The 19,462-nt window shown below is 42.0% G+C and overlaps 1 protein-coding gene and 1 pseudogene across 2 annotated transcripts in view; both read left to right on the plus strand.

Moving 5' to 3' along the window:
* Window positions 1-6,687: 6,687 nt before the first annotated feature.
* Window positions 6,688-7,722, plus strand: LOC308419617 (protein arginine N-methyltransferase 1-like; annotated as a pseudogene). Its single transcript has one exon. The product of its transcript is annotated as a protein arginine N-methyltransferase 1-like (transcript).
* Window positions 7,723-7,731: 9 nt separating this feature from the next.
* Window positions 7,732-19,462, plus strand: part of SPMIP2 (sperm microtubule inner protein 2) — a gene marked incomplete at both ends in the record, with an annotated part of 44,291 nt that continues 32,560 nt past the window's right edge. The window contains one exon of the mRNA XM_080915354.1: window positions 7,732-7,783. Within this exon, the coding sequence (XP_080771480.1) occupies window positions 7,732-7,783 (52 nt within the window). The remainder of the gene's footprint in view (window positions 7,784-19,462) is intronic.

Raw genomic sequence — 19,462 nt, forward strand, 5'->3', positions numbered from 1 at the left:
CCGCCCCTAGAGTACTGTGCTTACAGACACGTGAACTCTGTCTGGCTTTATGTGGCTCCAGGAGATCTGAACTCATGTTCTCACATCTACAAAACGAGTGTGTCCTCACTGAGCAGTCCTCCCAGTCCCTGAACACATTTTCTAATCTCTTCACACTCGGTTCAGCTGTAACCTCAGATGTGCTCCCTGAACTGAACTGTGGGGTTTGTGAGCAGGTGGTGTGTCCTTCAGCCCTCCAGCTGACACAGGTACACAACCACACAGTTCACAGGCGGACTTATGGCTAGGTGTCTTCACAGTGTGAAACTCAGCCAGAAACTCAGCTGGCTCTCCGAGGTAAGCAAGCTGTCTTTCAAAAGTCTTCTACCATTGACGTTTTTGTATGTTTAAGAAACCATGCGAGGAAGATGTCTGAAAAACAAAATGCCTCAGGGGAAATTGCAAAACAAATTTTCTAACACTGGTTTTTGGAACAGTGTGAATCTCAAAATCCAATTAAGTAAAAAACATACTAGAGGCTCTAAACTGAACTGTTCTTAAATTCCCATTTCTACATCCACCAAAGCATAGGAACCTATATTTCAAATTCTTGGTTCATCTTAGGCATTCCTGAGATTATTCACAGTCCCTGTGGTGCCCTCTGTTTTCCATCAGCGAGCCACATTGGAGAAATGGCAGCTGGCAGTCCGTGTTTAGCTGGTACTCCACCTGGACATTCCATTCTGTCTTCAGGCTTTGCTCTCCAATAAGTGATTAGAGGAGAAAGGAAGGAATTAGCTTTGTCTTGTCCAATGGCATTCTCAGTGACTTTAAAGCAGAAAGACAAGACTTGCTGTTAGAGCTGCAGAAAGCATAAGCCCAGGAAAAGAGAGAAAGTGGGAAGCGAGATGACACATTGTAAGAGAACGTTATTGTTTTGGGGATTCAAACAAACAGGGTTATGATGCAATAGGGATAAGTGTGAGCTCTGCTCATGGAGCTAATTATCCATCCAAGGGGAAAGGGTAGGTAAGGATGATGTAATTGGTGTAGAGACAGTGGATGACTGTAAACTCAAGATGTGCATAGAAAGTGACATGCTTGTGACAAAGCCGAAAATCATAACAGTCTGGGCTTGTCAAGAGATTGTCCTGATTGGACCCAATCTATTTAACATGAGGTGTGTGTGTGTGTGTGTGTGTGTGTGTGTGTGTGTGTGTGTGTGTGGTGGAGGTGCCAGAGGACAACTTGGAGTCAGTTCTTGCCTTCTACCATGCAGATTCTGAGGCTTGAAGACGTTGCACTCTGTGCTGTCTTCCTGGCCCCACATGATTATGCCTCAACCCTCAGGGTGGACCAGGTGTGGTGAGCACATCTGTAGTCTCAGTGCTTGGGATGCTGAGGCAAAGAATAATGGTTCAAAGACAGCCTGGACTATTCAGCTGACCCTGTGTCATTAAATAAACAAGAGAATGACAACATGGTACCAAGCCTGAGAATCATATTATATGTATCCTGTGAGCCTTCCAATACATGAAAGTAGAGAGGGAGGGCAGGAGGAGAGAAAGAGGGATGAGATGGAGACAGGGAGAGAGACAGAATTGGGAAGGAGGGAGACAGAAGAATTGGGAACGAGGAGAAGTTCTCACTACACTTCAAGCCAAATTGTGGCCTTTGTAGGAAGGCAGATCTTACTTAGCCCATTGCATTGAAAAAAATAAAATGTTCCCCAAACAGAAAATGTTGCTGTTAATTGAAAGATTATTTTGTAATTGGATGAGTATGTGCCAGAAGCAAGACCCCTACCAGGATACAAGGTTGCACCTTCTGACCTTTACAGCTCACACCAAGCTGCAAAATGTATCGTTCTTTACCAATAGTTCTATGGTATAACTGAAGTTTGGGTTACATTGATGTAATTTCTAATCATAGAAACAAACAAACAAAACAACCCAAGAAGATTCATAAGGCCATCAAAACTGTAAACATTTGTCTGTTTTAACCCAGGAATTTTGCCCATGGTCTTTACTCTAGACGTTAAAAAAGAAATCATAGTCAGTAGCTCCCAATCCCCCCTTTGCAGAGCCTCTCATAACCATGGGAACACTGGTAGGAAGATTTGCTGTCCTGCTCCTGAAAGCAGTGGCTGGCATCGTTTTCTTCCTTTATTCTAAATTCTGTTTATTTTTGACTAATATGACATCCATTGTTCACAACAGAGGATGTCAGAACATAGCAGTTACTCTGTAAAACTGTAAGAAAATCTGTCAGCTGAGCTCTCTTGTCTTCCCATTTCTGGCTCCTGACTGTAATTCGGAATCCTATCCCTGGTAGAATATCTTTCTAGAAATCCATAATCACTTAATGTAAACAGTTCTTTAGAATGTTTAGAACAGAAAGGTAATTTCAAATAGAGAAAAATAAAAAAATGGAATATTTATTTGTAACTGAAAATAAACAAACAAACAAAACAAAACAGAAAAACCAGGCAAAGAGATAGGGTAAAAACCTTAATTAAGAGGTAGTTCTACTGAAACCTTGTTTCAAGACTTGAACAACCAAATGGAATTGTATAGAAACCACTGGGACAAAAACCTACTAGCCGCATCTCAGGTCTGGACTACTGTCTAGTCTTCAGCCACATTTCCTCTTGCCCTGGGATGGACACTGAACAGATAACTGTCCACACAGACTAGCTGTCCCATCAGACATTGATCATTGAGTCCTTCCATGGCAGCCCAGGCCTCTTCGTGTTTTACCCTTAAATAAATAGACTAACCTATTCTGAAGGGTCGTAATCCCCTAAATCCTGTTGGTAACCTCTAAAGAGTCAAAGCCATGTCTTCAGTTCCTTCAGTCCTTGAGTTTGTGAACATTTCATTCCCATCCTTACCCATGGCAAGACCCTCTTTTGGGTCTCATGAAGTGGGTATCAGACATTGCCTCTCTGGGAGCTCTAGCCTGTCAATTAAGTTTATTTTTAACAGAGACATAGAAACATAAAACTCTACCGGATTCTGTGAAAAGCATAATGTTTCAACACTTGGATACACTGTATAGTGGTTAAATCAGGTGAAGGGCACTTGTTTACCTACTTACTGTTTCTTCCAAGTAAAGAATAATTAAGAAATCTTTCTTTAGGTTTTTGAAATGTGCAGTGCATTACTATATACGATCACCCTCTTGTTGCTAACTGCCACTTGGGCCAGTGAATGAACCTCTCCCCATCCCTCAATCCTATAGTAACCATGAAATTATGGGCTTCCTTGAGATGAAATATTTTGGATTCTACATATGAGCAACATCATATCTTGTTCTGTAATAATGTATTTTCTTATTTTGTGTAGTGTAATCATCTCCAGTACCATCTGCAGTGTTGCACATGACAGGAGCCCATCATTTTGTGTCTGAATGGTATGAAAGGACGGAATTGCCTTTAGTCATCAGATGGAGGACACTCGTTTTGTCTTTATGACTCGCCTATCGTGCCTAGTGCCGAGAGCATTGCCCGTCTCTTTGGTTCTGAGGCTGTACAAGCTACAATTTTAGAATCTATGATTAGCAATGGAAATCGGAAAAGAGCACTGTTGCTAATTAACACAACATCAGCTCCTGGGGCTTCTGTCCCTTCAGAAGTAAGTGCAACAGTGGCCAGCAGTGATTCCCAGACACATAGTATCCCTTTGCTGTAATGAGTCTCAGAATGCCTGAGAAACCTGAGCCTTAGCTTCTGCCCTTAGTTCTTAAATGATGCTTATGCTATTGGTCATGAGACCACAGTTTGAGACCCACTGGTAAAGTGAAACATGACAATTCTGTGCTTCAGAAGACTTGGGACACTGCAGATTATTGACAGGAACCAGGAGAGGCAGCTTATTCCTGCTTTAGGAAGTCAGACATAAACAGTATCTCTTTCTGATGTTATACTCAGGAACATCACACAGATAGTTTGAAATTGAATAGTCAGAGGGTCCCCCCCCAGATATCTAATTTTAGGATGATTAATCCAGTTGTCTTAGTCTAGTTTTTATTTTTTCTAAAAGAGCCATCTTGAACCAGGAATATAAAAACAGCATATTCCTTTAAGCCCAGGACTCAAGGGGCAAATTCCTGTGAGTTTGAAGTAACCTGGTCTACATGGTGAGTTCCAGGCCAGCTGGGGCTCTATAATTTTGTCTAAAAAAAGTGTAGAGTCTGAGAGAAAACTTTCTCTATAGTATGTTTTTCCACCTAATAACATGGCTGCAGGCTCTTTGCCAACCTGGCCCATGGAGTCTTTTTTTTTTTTAACTGCTGCAGAGGTTCTATCAGGTATAGTGTACTGTAGTTTGTTTCCTGTTTTAAATCAATGTTTATTAATTGCAAAGTAATTGGTTTCATTGGGATATTTTGTAATTGTATATAAAATACATTGATCCAATTCATTCCATCACTATCTCTTGTCCCTCGCCATTCCACAAGCTCCTTTAAATCTCTCAAGGGTTAAAAGTGGAAGCCACAGCTTTTTCCCTTGATAGCTGCTTATAAACATTTTACGCTTAGCTGGTGTCTAACATAAGGGGCTTTCTAATGCGTTTCACTCGTTTTAAAGGATATGTCTGAGACATGGCCGTACACATAACAATAATTTTTCAATTACAGTGTGTTGAAAGGCTTGAAAAGAGTGGACTTTGTGAAATAAAGTATACATATTGTTGGAGTAAAGGGGACAACGAACTGTGTTCATATACTAAATATCTGGACCACGAAATAGCCAACACATTACAAATGGGCCTTAAAATTATACATGAAAATGAACACAGACCAGTGAGTCCTCAATGCATGCCCCAGCTCACCGTCCTCTTCCTCACTGTGTAACGTCACTGGCTGCTGATAATCGGTACTATTACCTCCTCCCACGAGCTATTTCACTAAGATCCTTCAAAAGTCTGTGAAGCAGACATTTTTATCTCCATTGTATAGATAATGACACCAAGTCACAGTAACAGTGCAAGGTATCGATTGTAAGAATCATTGTGAATATTGAACACAGTGGTCATGTGCTGGATGACCTCACACAAGTCCTGAAAGGTCAATAAACTTAGAACACCTGTATTATCATTCTATTCTTGAAACTATTTTAATTAAATATCGGGGGAAAACCCTGCTGCCATCAGCACCTTTCTGGATGGGTACTAGGGGAAATGGTAAACACTGGGTTAGCTGCAGTCATCGATGCTGAGCTGGTCAGGGCTAACATTTGGATTTTGAGCTGAGTCCCTCCCACACACGTATACCCGGTGAAACTCTGCCTTCCCAGAGTAGGTGGACAGTACCAAAGCCTGATTCGCTGACTTCCAGTTTCTATAACTCCCTGCAGTTTACCTCCCTATGTTTGGTGTAGTTTTCATATCTGTTATGTTGTGAGTATGATAGCTCTGGTATTAAACTTCCCTCTTTTCTTAGTTAGCATATAAAAACGATGTCACATACATGCATCATTGTATGCTGTCCATGTTTCTATGTAACCCTCCATTTCTACCTTACTCCCCACTCCGCTGTCTCCCTCCCCTTCAAATAAAAAAAAAAACCCCATTGGGTTCTATATTATACATGTATACATATGATATATACATGCAAATATAATATATTGATACTTATCATACACACACTCTCACACACACATACACATGTATTTGAATCTGGATTCTGTGTATGAGAGAAAATATGAGATTTACCTTTCTGAGTCTTGAATATTTTAACTAACATGATGTCCTCCATTTATCTTCCTGTGGATGACACCATTTCATTTTTATTCTCAGCTGAAGAAGCTCCATTGTATATAAGCTGTATATTTTCTTTGCCTGCTGATTCTATAGCTTGCCCTTTGTGGATGGAGCTGCAGTAAATACTGATGTGCAAGCATTCCTGAGGTGCAGATGTAGACTCCTGCAGGTGTAGTATTCATCCCAAGGAGTGGTACATCTGGGTGTTCTACTTTCTATAATGATAGTTCTACTTTAATTTTTTGAGGACTCACCAAACTGTTTTTCATAACAGAAAAAGTTTCTGTTCTCGAGTGGCTTTATTAAAAATAGAAACATTTCATCCTAACTAGAACAAACCCTGACAATTTCACCGGTCACCTCCTAGCAAAGTCTCACTGTGCCTGGTCAGTGTTTTGCTCAAAGCCAAGACAGGAGTAAAGATGATTAGGCTGAGTGAGAAACTCTCTGGCTGTCAGCACGTGCAACACGTCCTGGAGGGAGTGTAATCTCACTTTCAAAGGGATCCCACTGTGAGCCTTTAGTGACAGAGTGCTGTGGGGCAGGTCTCAGGGAAGAGGAGCAGTGAATGTGAAGTTCTGTTGGCAGGGTGTGGCGCGTGTGTCCACAGTTTAAGCCAACAGCTTTTCCTCGGCAGATTGCGTTCTTTGTGTATCGGTTGCTTAGGCAATCGTGAGCGCAGTAAACCCCTCCACCTCACTAATGCTATTACAGCACCTTTGCTAAATCCTAATGAGCCACAGTTAGTTTTTTCCACCGGCTTTATGCGTCACAGTATTTCACACATTTCTAAACTGTAGACCAGCACTGTTTAATAGAAATGCAGTGGGAATCACACACCGACAATAAAAAAATTAATAAACTACATTTTAAAAGGTTTTTAGGAAAAAAGGTGGGGGGGGGGGTGGGAGGAGGTCTCAGAGGCCAGAGGACTCTGGTGAAGATGGTGGCAGCTGAGGCTGAGTACTGCATCTTGGAGGTTTCCTGTGGCGAAGCAGAAAGTAGTGAGAAGCCCAATGCTAAGGACATGACATCCAAAGACTACTACCCTATGCACACTTTGGCATCCATGAGGAGATGCTAAAGGAATAGGTGCGAACCCTCGAGTACCACAACTCCATGTTTCACAAATCGGCAGCTCTTCAAAGACAAAGTGGTGCTGGACATGGGCTCAGGCACCGGCATCCTCTGCGTGTTCGCTGCCAAGGCAGGGGCCCGCAAGGTCGTTGGGATTGAGTGTTCCGGTATCTCCGATTATGCTGTGAAGATCGTCAAAGCCAACAGGTTAGACCATGTAGTGACCACCATTAAGGGCACGGTGGAGGAGGTGGACATCATCATCAGCGAGTGGGTGGGTTACTGCCTGTTCTACGAGTCCGTACTTAACACCGTGCTACACGCTCGTGATAAGTAGTTGGTACCCGATGACCTCATCTTCCCAGACCGGGCCACCCTGTATGTGACAGCCACTGAGGACCGACAGTATAAAGACTACAAGATCCACGGGTCGAAGAATGTATATGGCTTTTGATATGTCCTGCATTAAAGACACGGCTATCAAGGAGCCCCTGGTGGACGTGGTGGACCCAAAGCAGCTGGCCACCAATGCCTGCCTCATAAAGGAGGTGGACATCTACACAGTCAAGGTGGAGGACCTGACCTTCCCCTCCCCCTTTGGCCTGCAAGTGAAGAGGAATGACTGTATGCATGCACTGGTGGCCTACTTCAACACTGAGTTCACTGATGCCACAAGAGGACCGGCCTCTCTACCAGTCCTGAGTCCCCATACACACACTGGAAGCAGACTGTGTTCCACATGGAGGACTAGTTAACAGTGACGACCAGCGAGGAGATCTTGGGTACCATTGGAATGAGGCCCAATACCACAAACAATCGTGACTTGGACTTTACCATCGACCTGGACTTCAAGGGTCAGCTGTGTGAGCTCTCTTGTTCCACTGACTACCAGATGTGCTGAGGAGGTGCCATGCTGGCCCTCCTGCAAAAGGGGGCTCAGGAGCTGGGCTTGCGGTATGGAGGTACATCGTGACTGTGTTTTTCATAACTTATGCTTTTATATGGCTGCATTTATGCCAATAAATCCGCAGCTGATGAAAGAAAAAAGTTTTTTTTTTTTTTACATATTTTTATGTGTGTGGATGTGGGCCTGCATATATATCTGTGTATCAAGTATATGTCTGATGCCCAGAAAAGCTAGAAGCACTGGGATCCCCTGGGAATGGAGCTAAAGATGGTTGTGATCTACCATGTTGATGCTGGGAATCAAACCCTAGTCTTCTGGGAATCAAACAGCCAATGTTTTAACCTTCCAAGTATCTCTCTAGGTCCATGACCTACATTTGAAAAGAGAAAAAAGCAATTAAGAATAACTATAATAATGTGTTTAATCCAGTATCTCCAAAATGTTATTATTTCACTAATTGGGAATCTAGTAACAGGCACTTTATAGTCTTTCTTTGGGACTCTTTAAAACGGGGTACCCATTTCTTATCTGTCATACATAGCAAGTCACACATGGCTAGTGGCTCCTTCATTGGCAAGTGCAGTTCAACGTTTGTTCAATTAGGCTTGGGTTAATGTTAGCTTGGGGCATCCAAGACCCAAACAACCCAGTTGATGGCTTTTTAAGTAAGTTTCTAGAAGCAAGCATTAATTAAACATTCTTGACCTAGTAGCTTCAATTAGGTATGATAGAGTGCCCACAAGCTTTTTGAGGGATTCTTCTTCTTTTTGCTATACTGGATATAAATTTAGGCCCTTGTGCATGATACTAGTAAAGAATTCTACCACTGAAGTATTTCACCATCCCTCTCTTCCCATTTTATCTTGCAACAAAGTTTGACTAAATTTCACAAGCTAGTCTTGAATGTACTCTGAACCTCTGTCAGACTTAGAACTTGGTCTTCCTGTTTCATTCTCCTGAGTATCCTGGATTACTGGCCTGACCCAGTAGCCCATCTTAGAAGTTTGTTTTGCACACATAAAAATTAATTTGGGCAGGAGATATAGATATAGATATAGATGTAGATGTAGATATAGATATAGATGTAGATGTAGATGTAGATGTAGATATAGATGTATGGTATAGACAGAAATAGAGTAGATATAGATATATCCATCCGTGTGGTTGAGCACGTGTGTAGCATGTACAAAGCCCTGAGTTCGATCCCCAGGACTACAGAAACAAAACGAAACAACACAAATCGGGAAAATTGTGTTATAGCTACAGAATACCAACACCAAGTTGGAGGCCAGAATTTCAGGGATGTAGGTTTTGGCAATGTCTGCTGGGCTAGGAGTCTTGGGATTGAGAATACAGCTCTTGGTTATTTTAATATTCAATGAATTAAAAAGCAAGACAAATCTAGGGTAAATGAAGATAATATCTGAATCCCATTTTTGGTACCCAGCATCTTCTATTTTATTCTAAATTAAAATATTTCTGCACTATCAGCAGCCTTAGACTCCTAGGTTTTGGCCAGCGGGTCCTGGAGAATGGTGGATTAGGCCAAACCGCTAGTGTTTCTAATAGCTGCAATCTATTTAGAATACGTAATTCTATTTAGATCCGTAATAGAATTGTCGGTGGTGCTAAGCATCTACTATATGCCGAGCATAGGAGCAGACATGAAGAACTAACAATGATATCTCCTCCTTCATGCTGACAACAAACAGGGTTGGTAGCATCGTTTTGGGGGTTGTTTTGCTTTCTTTGGATGAAGAGACCAAGCCCCCGTCTGCATGTGAAGCAGGTGATGAGACTAGGGGGAAGCAGAGTTGAGATGGAGCTTGGCTCGCTTTCCTCCACATCATCAAACCATCGGTGAACCAAACCAAATGGAAGGGGGATGGTTGGCCGCATCCCACAAAGAGCCCTGGGTGAGAGGGCCAAGTGTGAGCTACACAGCGAGGGTGGTGCAAGTGCAGGCAGACAGAAAATGTCTCCCAATTTCCTTGAACCATCAAAAGCAATGGCTCCCTGCCGTGACCATAAATGAGTGCTGCAGAAAGTGAGATTTTTAAGGGAAGAGTGGAAATTGAGACAGTGCGGGAAAGCAAATGTGTAGATGTGACAGAAGAGAAAGATTAAGGAAACGGAGGAGAGGAAGTTACAGTAACACAGGTGCCCAGGATGGGAGTCGGGGTGTCCATGGTCAAAAACACGCTTTATGCAGGGACCCACCCGGCAAACAGTGTGTGTGTGTGAACTAAAGCATACAGTTAAAGCAAAAGTACAAGGTCCTGTGGAGAAAGAAGAATTTGCAAATGATGCTATACTTCCTTACAAGTAATCTTAAATCTGTATCTTTCATTATATGTTAAAAAAAAAAAAAACCTGAGTTGGAATATGCCATATAAACTGCCCCCCCCCCCCAAATACCCAACTGACTTGGAAACCGACTTGTGTAGTGATCTATACATAAAACCTACAATGAAGGCCGGGTCTGGTGACCTATGCCTACAAGTCCAGCACTCTGAAAGCTGAGACAAGAGACTCAGTGGAAGGCCAGCCTGAGCTACGTAGTTGTCTCAAAAAATAAAAATAAAAAAAAACACCACCACCAAAAAAAAAAAAAAAAAAAAAAAACCAAAAAACTTAAAGTCTAAAATGATGAAAATTTTAGGAGGAAATCTTTGTAGCCTTGGGTTAGGCAGAGGTTGATAAGATATAGAATGCACTGTAATTCATTAAACAAACTCTCGTACAATGGACTTTAAAGAAAGGAAAACTTTTCTTCTCCAAGAGCATGTTAGGAAAAATAATAAAAGTGCAGAATATAAGAAACTGCTTCCAAAGTACTGGGCAAAAGACTAGAATTCTGGGTCTTTAAGGAGCTCAAAAAGCCCCTGGTGGATATCCCTACTGCCAGGGAAGCCCAGGGAGGGTCCCTCTGTTTTGTGCATAGAAGGTAAAGGTAATACAAAGCCACAAGAGAAAATTCACATCTTTGAAGTCACCGCTTACTATCCTTCGATCATTAGCTGCTTCTCAGAAATGCAAACTGCAGGTCCACACGTTTTTTTAGTAGAGTATTTCTGGCCATTTATTTTGTTTATTCCATAATTCAAAAGACTGTGAAATGCTGCTTGCTGTCTAAATGGCCCTTCCTGACTTAAGGCACTCAGTGCCATTAGAAATTGACAGCCCTTTCTTTTTACAGGCATTGTTTATCCCAGGACTCAGGGAGAGAATTGCTGTATTTCTTTTCCAGGCTAATTAGTGCCATTTTAATAAATGACACTTTTAACTTGCCAGTGACCCTCTTTAGGTCGAGGCCTACGTTTACAGCAGTAGATTTCTTTTTCTCTTGTTGAAGCCAGGATTATATGAAGTCAGTGGTGCATTCACTGTTCCAGGAGTTGAGTGCAGAGCTGAAAGGCTGTGTGCACGCGCACAGCAGGAGCTGTCTGCCCTTTGACTGGGTGGTAATTGCAGGTCTTACTCAGAGTAAGATGGAGCACCACGCCCCATTGTCTCCGCCGTTTCCAGTTCCTACCTGATGGGATTGTTTCCGATAGACAATTTGCTACACACACCTTTTATTCTTCATCCTCCCCCCCCACTACTGAAAATTTAATTTAAAATTTGCACATTCTCATTGGTTTTATATATATATATATATATATATATATATATATATATATATATATATATATATAAATTGAAACAGATGTCACAGAGTCAGACGAAGGCTGGAGGGATGGCTCAGCAGTTAAGAGAATGAAGTACTTTTGCAGAAGGCCTCGGTTCCCAACACCCAAGTGAGCTGGTTCATTACCTCCTGTAGCTCCAGCTCCCGGGCATTGGAAACCCTCTTCTGCCCTCCAAAGGCAACAGCATTCACATTTATGTACCCATACACATAAATTAAGTCTACTAGGTACTGTGGCACATGACTTTAATTCCAGCACTCAGAAGGTAGAGGCAGGCAGATCTTTTTGAGTTCAAGGCCAGCCTGATCTAGTGAGTTTCAGGACAGTCAAGGCTACAGAGAGAGACCCAGTCTCAAAAATAACTAAATACAATCATACAAACAAATAAAAAAGATAATATATCTAACAAAACCAATCAAAGTGAAATGAGAGAGGACCTAACTTGAAATAGGACTAGTTATTCTCATTATTGGTTAGGTGAAAAATGTAGTCTTCATGTGGTACTCTGGGGTAGAATGAGTTCTTAGTGTATATCTGAGATTTAATCTCTGTAACAACAAACAGCAAAAAAATAATTTTAAAATACAGGGTTGTAAAAACTTATTTATCTGTCAGACAGCAAAACTCTACATTTAAATGAAATACCTATTTTTGCAGTGATAGATGTGACTAATTTAAAAATCTTGCTAATTAAAATATGCATAGAGGAGGCAGGAAATAAAGGTAGATAGGACGGGTCCTTTGGATCAGAGGTTAGCAAATGATGGCTTGCGAGGCAAATCTAGGCTTCTGTTTTTTGTATGCGTGAAGATGATCACTCAGCTGAGGGGATATTGTGATAATGTAACAGAAAGAATGTAAGAGCCAGAGGAAGAAGGAGAGTGTTACGAAAATCTGGTGTGCAAGCAGAAGATGATCATCGTAGCCTTGAATGCACCGCAGATGTGATTTCCTGTATGAGACCTGAATTAGATTGGGTGGATCAGCATCCAGGCATGGGGATGGAAGAACTCAGGAGGCTCCACTCCTCCTCCCTGAAGATCTACATGCAACATTTTCTTCAGTGGTGTAGCTCCTGATAAGGTGGCCTTGCTCCTTAAACTTCTCCCACATGCTCCTGTAAGCATCCTAGTAGAACTCATTGGGTCACAAAAAATAAAAACAAAACAACATGAAAAAGAAAGAAGAAAAAGAGAAAAAAAAGACATGAAAGTAAAAGGGGTCTAACTCAAGAATGGAAAAGGATTAGGAGGAGTGAGAGGGAAATGTGGGGTAGGGAGAGTGACTATGATCCACTTCATTATGTATATACAAAATGACATAATGAGGCCCACTATGATTGTTTTAGTTTGGGTTACTATGACTATAATGAAACACCATGATCAAAGCAACTTGAGGAGAAAGGGGTTTATTTGGCTTACACTTCCACAGCACCATTCATCACTGAAGGAGTCAGGATGGGAACTCTCAAACAGGGCAGGAACCTGGATGCAAGAGCTGATACAGAGACTGTTCAGGATGCTTTTCTGTAATCTTCTCCTCCATTGTTAAATAGAGTCCTAGACTTGACTTGAAACCCTTCTTTATATCTACATTACACTTAGAGATGCAGGCAGCGTTCCCTGTGGTGGCCTCCCTACAGAGGATGGACATGCTTGTTTGAAACCTGTTCTTTATATAGGGAACTGTAGTTCAAATGAGAAGATTCTCATTAGCAGCCATCAGCCAGAAGGAAGTAAAGCAATTTTTTGTTTTTATTCTCTTAAGAAAAGAACGATCAATCCAGAATTCTATACCCAGCTAAACTGCTTTCTGACAGCTTAGGAAAAATGGAAAATATTTTCAGATAAAGTAACATAGATGAAAGTATTTTCTATCTAGCAGCTACGTTTCTAAAGACTTGTTACTGTAAATCCTGAAACAGAAAGAAAATGTTCCAGAGAAAAATCTGTGGCAACAAAGAAGAGAGAAGGACAAGAGATAATGGGGAAATGACATCATTGTATCATACTGCCTTAGGAGGCCGGTCCTTCAGTTCAGTACCAAATGGAACAAACCACAAAATAAATAAAGGAATCCAGAGGAATTCAGAAATGAAATTCTAAGAAGGTTTTATGATAATCAAATGACAATATGGGCATAATTTACAATTGGACCAGTGTACCTCTTACAGTAAATATTAAAATTGACCCTACTAGATTCAGTGTGTCATCGTTCCACACTGCTCCCTGACTCTCTCTGACCCAGGTTAGTTCCAGCACCTGAGGACCATAGAGAATTAACATTAATTCATCTCAGCAGCTCCACACTGCCCCCAGGTACTCTCTGACCAGGGCATTCTCTGAGCAGTTCCAGCATGGCACCTTGTCACTGGCATTAGTTCTGACACCAGAGAGCTGTATAGAACTAACATAAATTTATCATAGTGGTTGTCACCCTCTTGTTAGTATCTTTCCCAGCTGACTCTCTGCTAGCCATGAACTCTACCCACACTCCAACCAGCCCAATAAATTTAAAACTCCAGAAACATTTAATTTATCAATGGCTTTATCTCAGATTTACTTAGCAAGTTTCACACTCCACAAAACATCCACACCATAAACTCAGAGCCAAATGATACGATATCATTTGCCCACCTAGACAAGCCAAATTATCCTGTACAAATCCATCCCTCATAAAATATTTACAACAACCTGTATCTATGCAGAGATACACAAAGAGGGTCATCTGCATCTTCCTCCATGTTGCCTCTTCCTTCTTCTCCTTGCTTCTCCTCTTTCTAAAACTTTGTTCTCACCTACCCTTCCTTCTCGTCCAATGGCAGGCCTTGTTTTATCTTGTGCCTGCCTTCTTTTAATCCCAACCAAATGTATCCAGTGAAAGCTCGGGTCAGGCTAGATGTGAAGTGAATTCTAATGGACACAATGATATATATTAATAGTGACCAGTAATCAAACCAGCCAAGCAAATAAATGTCAGGCAGAAACCTTTTGCTGTGCATCAGAGTTCTCTCAAACCTTCTTAGAGTAGGCTAAGCAGCTACTGCTCAAAGCACATGTGTAGGAAAGCCAATGTGAGAAGCATACAGAGAATTATAGGTTGAAACTCTGAGTACAAGGCTTCAGAGATGCCATGTGATGCTTTTGCCTGTTTCAAGCAGCACTGAGAATACCTTATTATGTACCTGGTCCCGGTCAATGTTACATCCTACTGGAAATGTCTGCTGCTATTCAGAACAGATGGAAGTAACCTTGATACAAGCTACATTTAGGGCAGGGCCCTCACTATCACAAAGACATTACACACTATTGTTAATCCCAAAGAAGAAAGGAGAAAGACCACTGACTCAAAACACCATAACCAAATCAATTAAAGCAAGCAGTATACTAAATCAAGCTTTTTAAATTTTGTATACACAGACTGTCTCACCCTAAGGTGAGGTTGGAGAGGTCATCAATGGATGTGAAAAAGACAAGGCTTTTATAGCTCAGGGTAGGGGGGTTTGGAAAAATAGGTGGGGTTACAGGAGCAAAACAAACAAGTTAACCCTAACGACCTCTCGAAACAAAGACATGGTTGCACAGTGGGTATAACAAGGTAGTCATGGATGGTCATATAACTTTCAAAACAAGGATGACTGTAAGATAGTTATAAAGAACTTTTTCAAACAAAGGTATGAGTGCCATTCCTGGAATAGCTAGTACAGTGGTACAGGCGGGGAAACATAACCCAGTCCTTGAGACAAAGAGGTTTAATCATAGACAGGAATGAACTTAGCTTGTCTTTACTATAAGATAGCTTTCAAGCCTAAGATGGAGGCAGGCAAGTTTTTCATTATAAAAGTACTCTATCACTGAGCCACACCCTAATCCTGTGTGTCTGTTTTCAATCAGCAAGGATGTCCTTTCTGGAAAAATCCCAGACAAATTCCTCTCTATTGTCTTCCTCATGGTTGAGTTATTCATCTCTTTCAGAAATCGAGTACAGACAGGAACATAGGAATCTTGATGACAGGCCTGGTGTGAATCAGGATTAACCCTGAGGCCTGTGAGGTAAAGGCAAACGCCCGACTACAATGAGGTTATCTAACAGTTGAAAAGAGGTCATTGGCCTCTAGGTAGTCAGCTTCAAGATGTAGAGGGAAATACTCCTGACGCACACAAACAGACTTTGCTGCCTCCCTTACCATCGCCTTCTACAAATGCACAAAGTTGGATGACGTCAGTACCTCATACCCTTTGGTTCTTTGTTGGTATGTTGTAATTCTGTTGCTGGTTGTATGGTTATACTTGAGGACATCACTTTATAATGAAAGAATATGAAGTAACCCTCTTCACGAAATGCAAAGGGAAGAGCAATTGTTGGTGTTCCCCCAGGGCTTGCAGTGTATGCATGTCTCATGCAGAGATGCACACTCTGCAGGAAGGCACACATAGCAACCATTTCAGGTCTTCAGGACAAACCACTCCTATGCAGCTGTAGCCCCAGAACAGTCATTCACAGTGACAAAGTCATTCAGAGCTCAGCAGGGCTGGCTTCCAGCGAAACCTAACATACCTATGCTACAATCAACACTTGCTCTAGTGTTTGAGGAGGAACCCAGAATTTGATACATGTTAGGCACAGGTTGTACTACTGAGCCAAACCTTGGCCTAGAAATCAGGAAAAAATATATATATACACACACACATGTATCACAGGTCTTTTATGTGTCACCAAAAATTATTCTCTTGTTTCTTAAGTCACTTACAAAGAATGAGAGATTTTTTTGGCAATTGCATCCATGAATACAATGTATTTGGTTGTGTTCTCTCTCATCACTTTCTGTTGTCCCCAATCCCTTTTCACTTAACACCTTCTTTCCTTCAGCTAGTACCTGTCTCCTTTCCTATGTGTGTGTGTGTGTGTGTGTGTGTGTGTGTGCGTGTGTATATGACTTGCTGATTTAATCAGGCTGCTCACATGAGCATAGGTGTGGAGTTATTTACTGAAACATGAACAGATTACTCATAGCTGTACCACTGAGAATTAAAAACCGTTCCTCCTCCCCCAACAATGAACTGCCAGTAGCTCCTCAGGGAGAGGGGCCTCCCAAGGTGCTCTCCTAGCCACAATGGAAAGCTGATGGGCCCAGGCTTCTGCAGGTCTTGTGAGGTAGTCGGTTCCTGTGGGCCATGCATGCAATGTTCATGTCAACTCTGAAAGACGTCATTCCACAGCTGTCATTCTCACTCTGTCTTGTCACCTCATCCCCGGAATTCCCCGGAGCCTGAGAGGAGGCCGATGAACACGTCTCAGTTAGTACCAAGCGCGAAATCGTCACTCATTTTCCACTGTTTCTCTGACCAAGACTGGGGTCTGCCTGGGCAACAGTAGCTGCCCAGAGTGGGCACATGGTCTCCCCAGACTAACACTAAAGTGCTTGTCAGCAAATATCAACTATACATCATTTTGCCGGATAGTTTTATGTCGACTCGATACAAGCTAGGGTCATTTGAGAGGAGGAACTTCAATTAAGAAAATGCCTCTATAGGATGGTACAGTGGAGGGCATTTTCTTAATTAGTGATTAATGGGGGAAGTCACAAACCCATTGTGGGTAGTGCTGTTCCAGACGGTCCTAGGTTCTATAAGAAAGCTGTTTTTATGAGAACAGCCTTCCCTCATAAATCTCACAGGGAGTTGTAGTGTGGGTCTGTGAGGTAGAGCATTGACAGGTAAGTTTCATAACAAGTGCACAATGTCCAGCAGATGAGAAGTCCAGGTGTGCAGATAAATTGCTTATTTGCAAAAAAAAACCCAAAACAAATAAACAAAAAACACATTCTATTATATGCTGGCTTCTAAATATAGAAGAAATTTATATTCATTCACTTCTGATATTTATTTTTAACTGTGATTTTCCTGATTACCAGCTACCCTCTCCTCATTCTTAAAGTACTCCTAGGCTTCTAGGACTTGCTCGTTATGAAAGTATGATGTGCGTGCAGGTGTGTGCGTGTGTGTACGTGTGTAAGAGTGTTCATGTGCGTATGAATGTGATACTTCTCCCCCTACCTCCCCCCCTTATCTATCTGACTCAGACTAGATAAGGGCATTTCTACAGGTGTTGATTCTACAGTTAACAGCCTAAGCTCCAACCTGTTAGAGCCGGTTGGGTTGCATCATAGGTCTCTCTGACTGTAAAGCCAGTTCTCTGAATGCCTGTGCAATGCTACACCACCCTGTCTTCTTGCTTTGGGAAAGCACTAGAACCTATAACCAGCTGTGGTGGAAGTGTGTCTAACTAACAACGTTCTCCTTTCATAGCACCCTGTGTTGCCTCCTGCATTAGTTTCAAGTAGGGGTTTTCAGCCGTGCCTGTTGACACTTGGGGACAGCTGATTCTGCTGGGGACAACTTCCATGCATCGTAGCACATTTTACCGACTCTTGTTGTCTACCCACTGGACCACAGCAGCATCCCTGACTCACTTGTAACAGCTCCAAAATGTCCCTGGAGTTCCTTGATGGAGCAATTCACTCCACTTGGTAATCCTAGATCCAAAGTTATATATTTTAAACATGTAAAGTTGTAGCGTATCTAAGGATCTGGATTCTTTCCAGATAAACTGTGGCATCTAGACAGCCATTTGTTAGTTACTTAGTGGGTCGAGTATGAGATGGGTGAAGGCAGCCTCTCAGGGAGGCATGCACCACCACTGCCATTCTAAGAGTTACTTGGCAAAGTGGCATCTTTAAGAGTGTACACAAGAGGCTAGTACTTGTATTACTAATTCAGCCACACTAAATGAGATTGCTTGCGTACACCTTGCTTTCGTCCATTTCAGAGCACAGTCTGAAGCTATGTGAAGCAGGTGTGGGGGAGAGAAAAAGAAAGTTGTGCATTAAAAAAAAAAAAAAAACAATTTTATTCATCAACAATTTATCAATGAGCCACTCCCAGATCTAAATCCCCAAGCAGGTGGCTCAGAATCCCCAATAGACCAAAAATAAAACAAACAAACCAATAAAATACTCATGATCAAGGTCACAGAGGGAAACAGGCTAACTATGTTAAAGAGTTAATCTCAGGCATGGAAAATGGTTGTTCTGGCGGTATATATGAGTCTGTAGTCATGCCTTGGGAAAAGGAGGCAAGAACTCAGTGTCATATTATGCTCCATATTGAGCTGATAGCCAGCTTGTAGGAGGCTGTTAAAAGAATTGGAACCACAGGCTTCAGCCAGAGATGGACCTTGGTGGGGTGTGGCCCTGCAGGTTCTAGTGGAGGTCCAGTTGGAGAGAAAGCAGCTGGCATACCATTTCTAAGTTATGTATTTTTAAAGGGTGAATATTACAACGTATGTGTGATATCTAACAAAAGCTGACTATAAATATATGAATGCACAAATGCACGTAATTAAACAACATTCTTTTGACGTTATCCTTCAGTGCCTGATCAGAATAGGAAAGTTTAAGGCCATTCTTGAAGTTAGATTATTCATTATGCATTTAAAGAAGCGCTCCTTTTTTTCTTGTGACATTTGTCTTCAGTATCAATGGAATGTAAAGCGTTGAGCTGACCATTAGGAATGATCAGTGACACAGTGAGGCATGGAAAACCTGCCTGTGGTCCCAGAGGTGGAGGCCACAAGACCACATGAACCCAAGAATCCTAAGCCAGCCTGGAAATGTAGCGAGAGCCCGACCTAAAGGGGAAGGAATTAACAGAGGTAAACAAGACGTGGGTGTCACCTTCAGAAGCTTTTTACACAGGAGGACGGTCTCCTGAATCCATCTTGGACTTTGGAAGATGGGAGACTTTTCTACAGAAAAGAAAGCAACATTCACCAGGCTCCTGCTGCTGTAACAAATACTCGGGACAAATGAACTCAAAGAGAGGAAAGGAGATAGTACTTCAGAGGCTGAGAAAGGAGGGTTGTGAGTTCAAGGTCAGCCTGGTTCATACAGTGAGACGACACTGTGAAGGTGGGGAGGAGAGAGATGGACAGAAATGTGATTCTGGCTCAGGTAAGCCTAGTCCAGGAGGCTCTGAGCCTGC

This window comes from Micromys minutus (assembly GCF_963924665.1).
Source record: "Micromys minutus genome assembly, chromosome: 4".
NCBI lineage: Eukaryota > Metazoa > Chordata > Mammalia > Rodentia > Muridae > Micromys > Micromys minutus.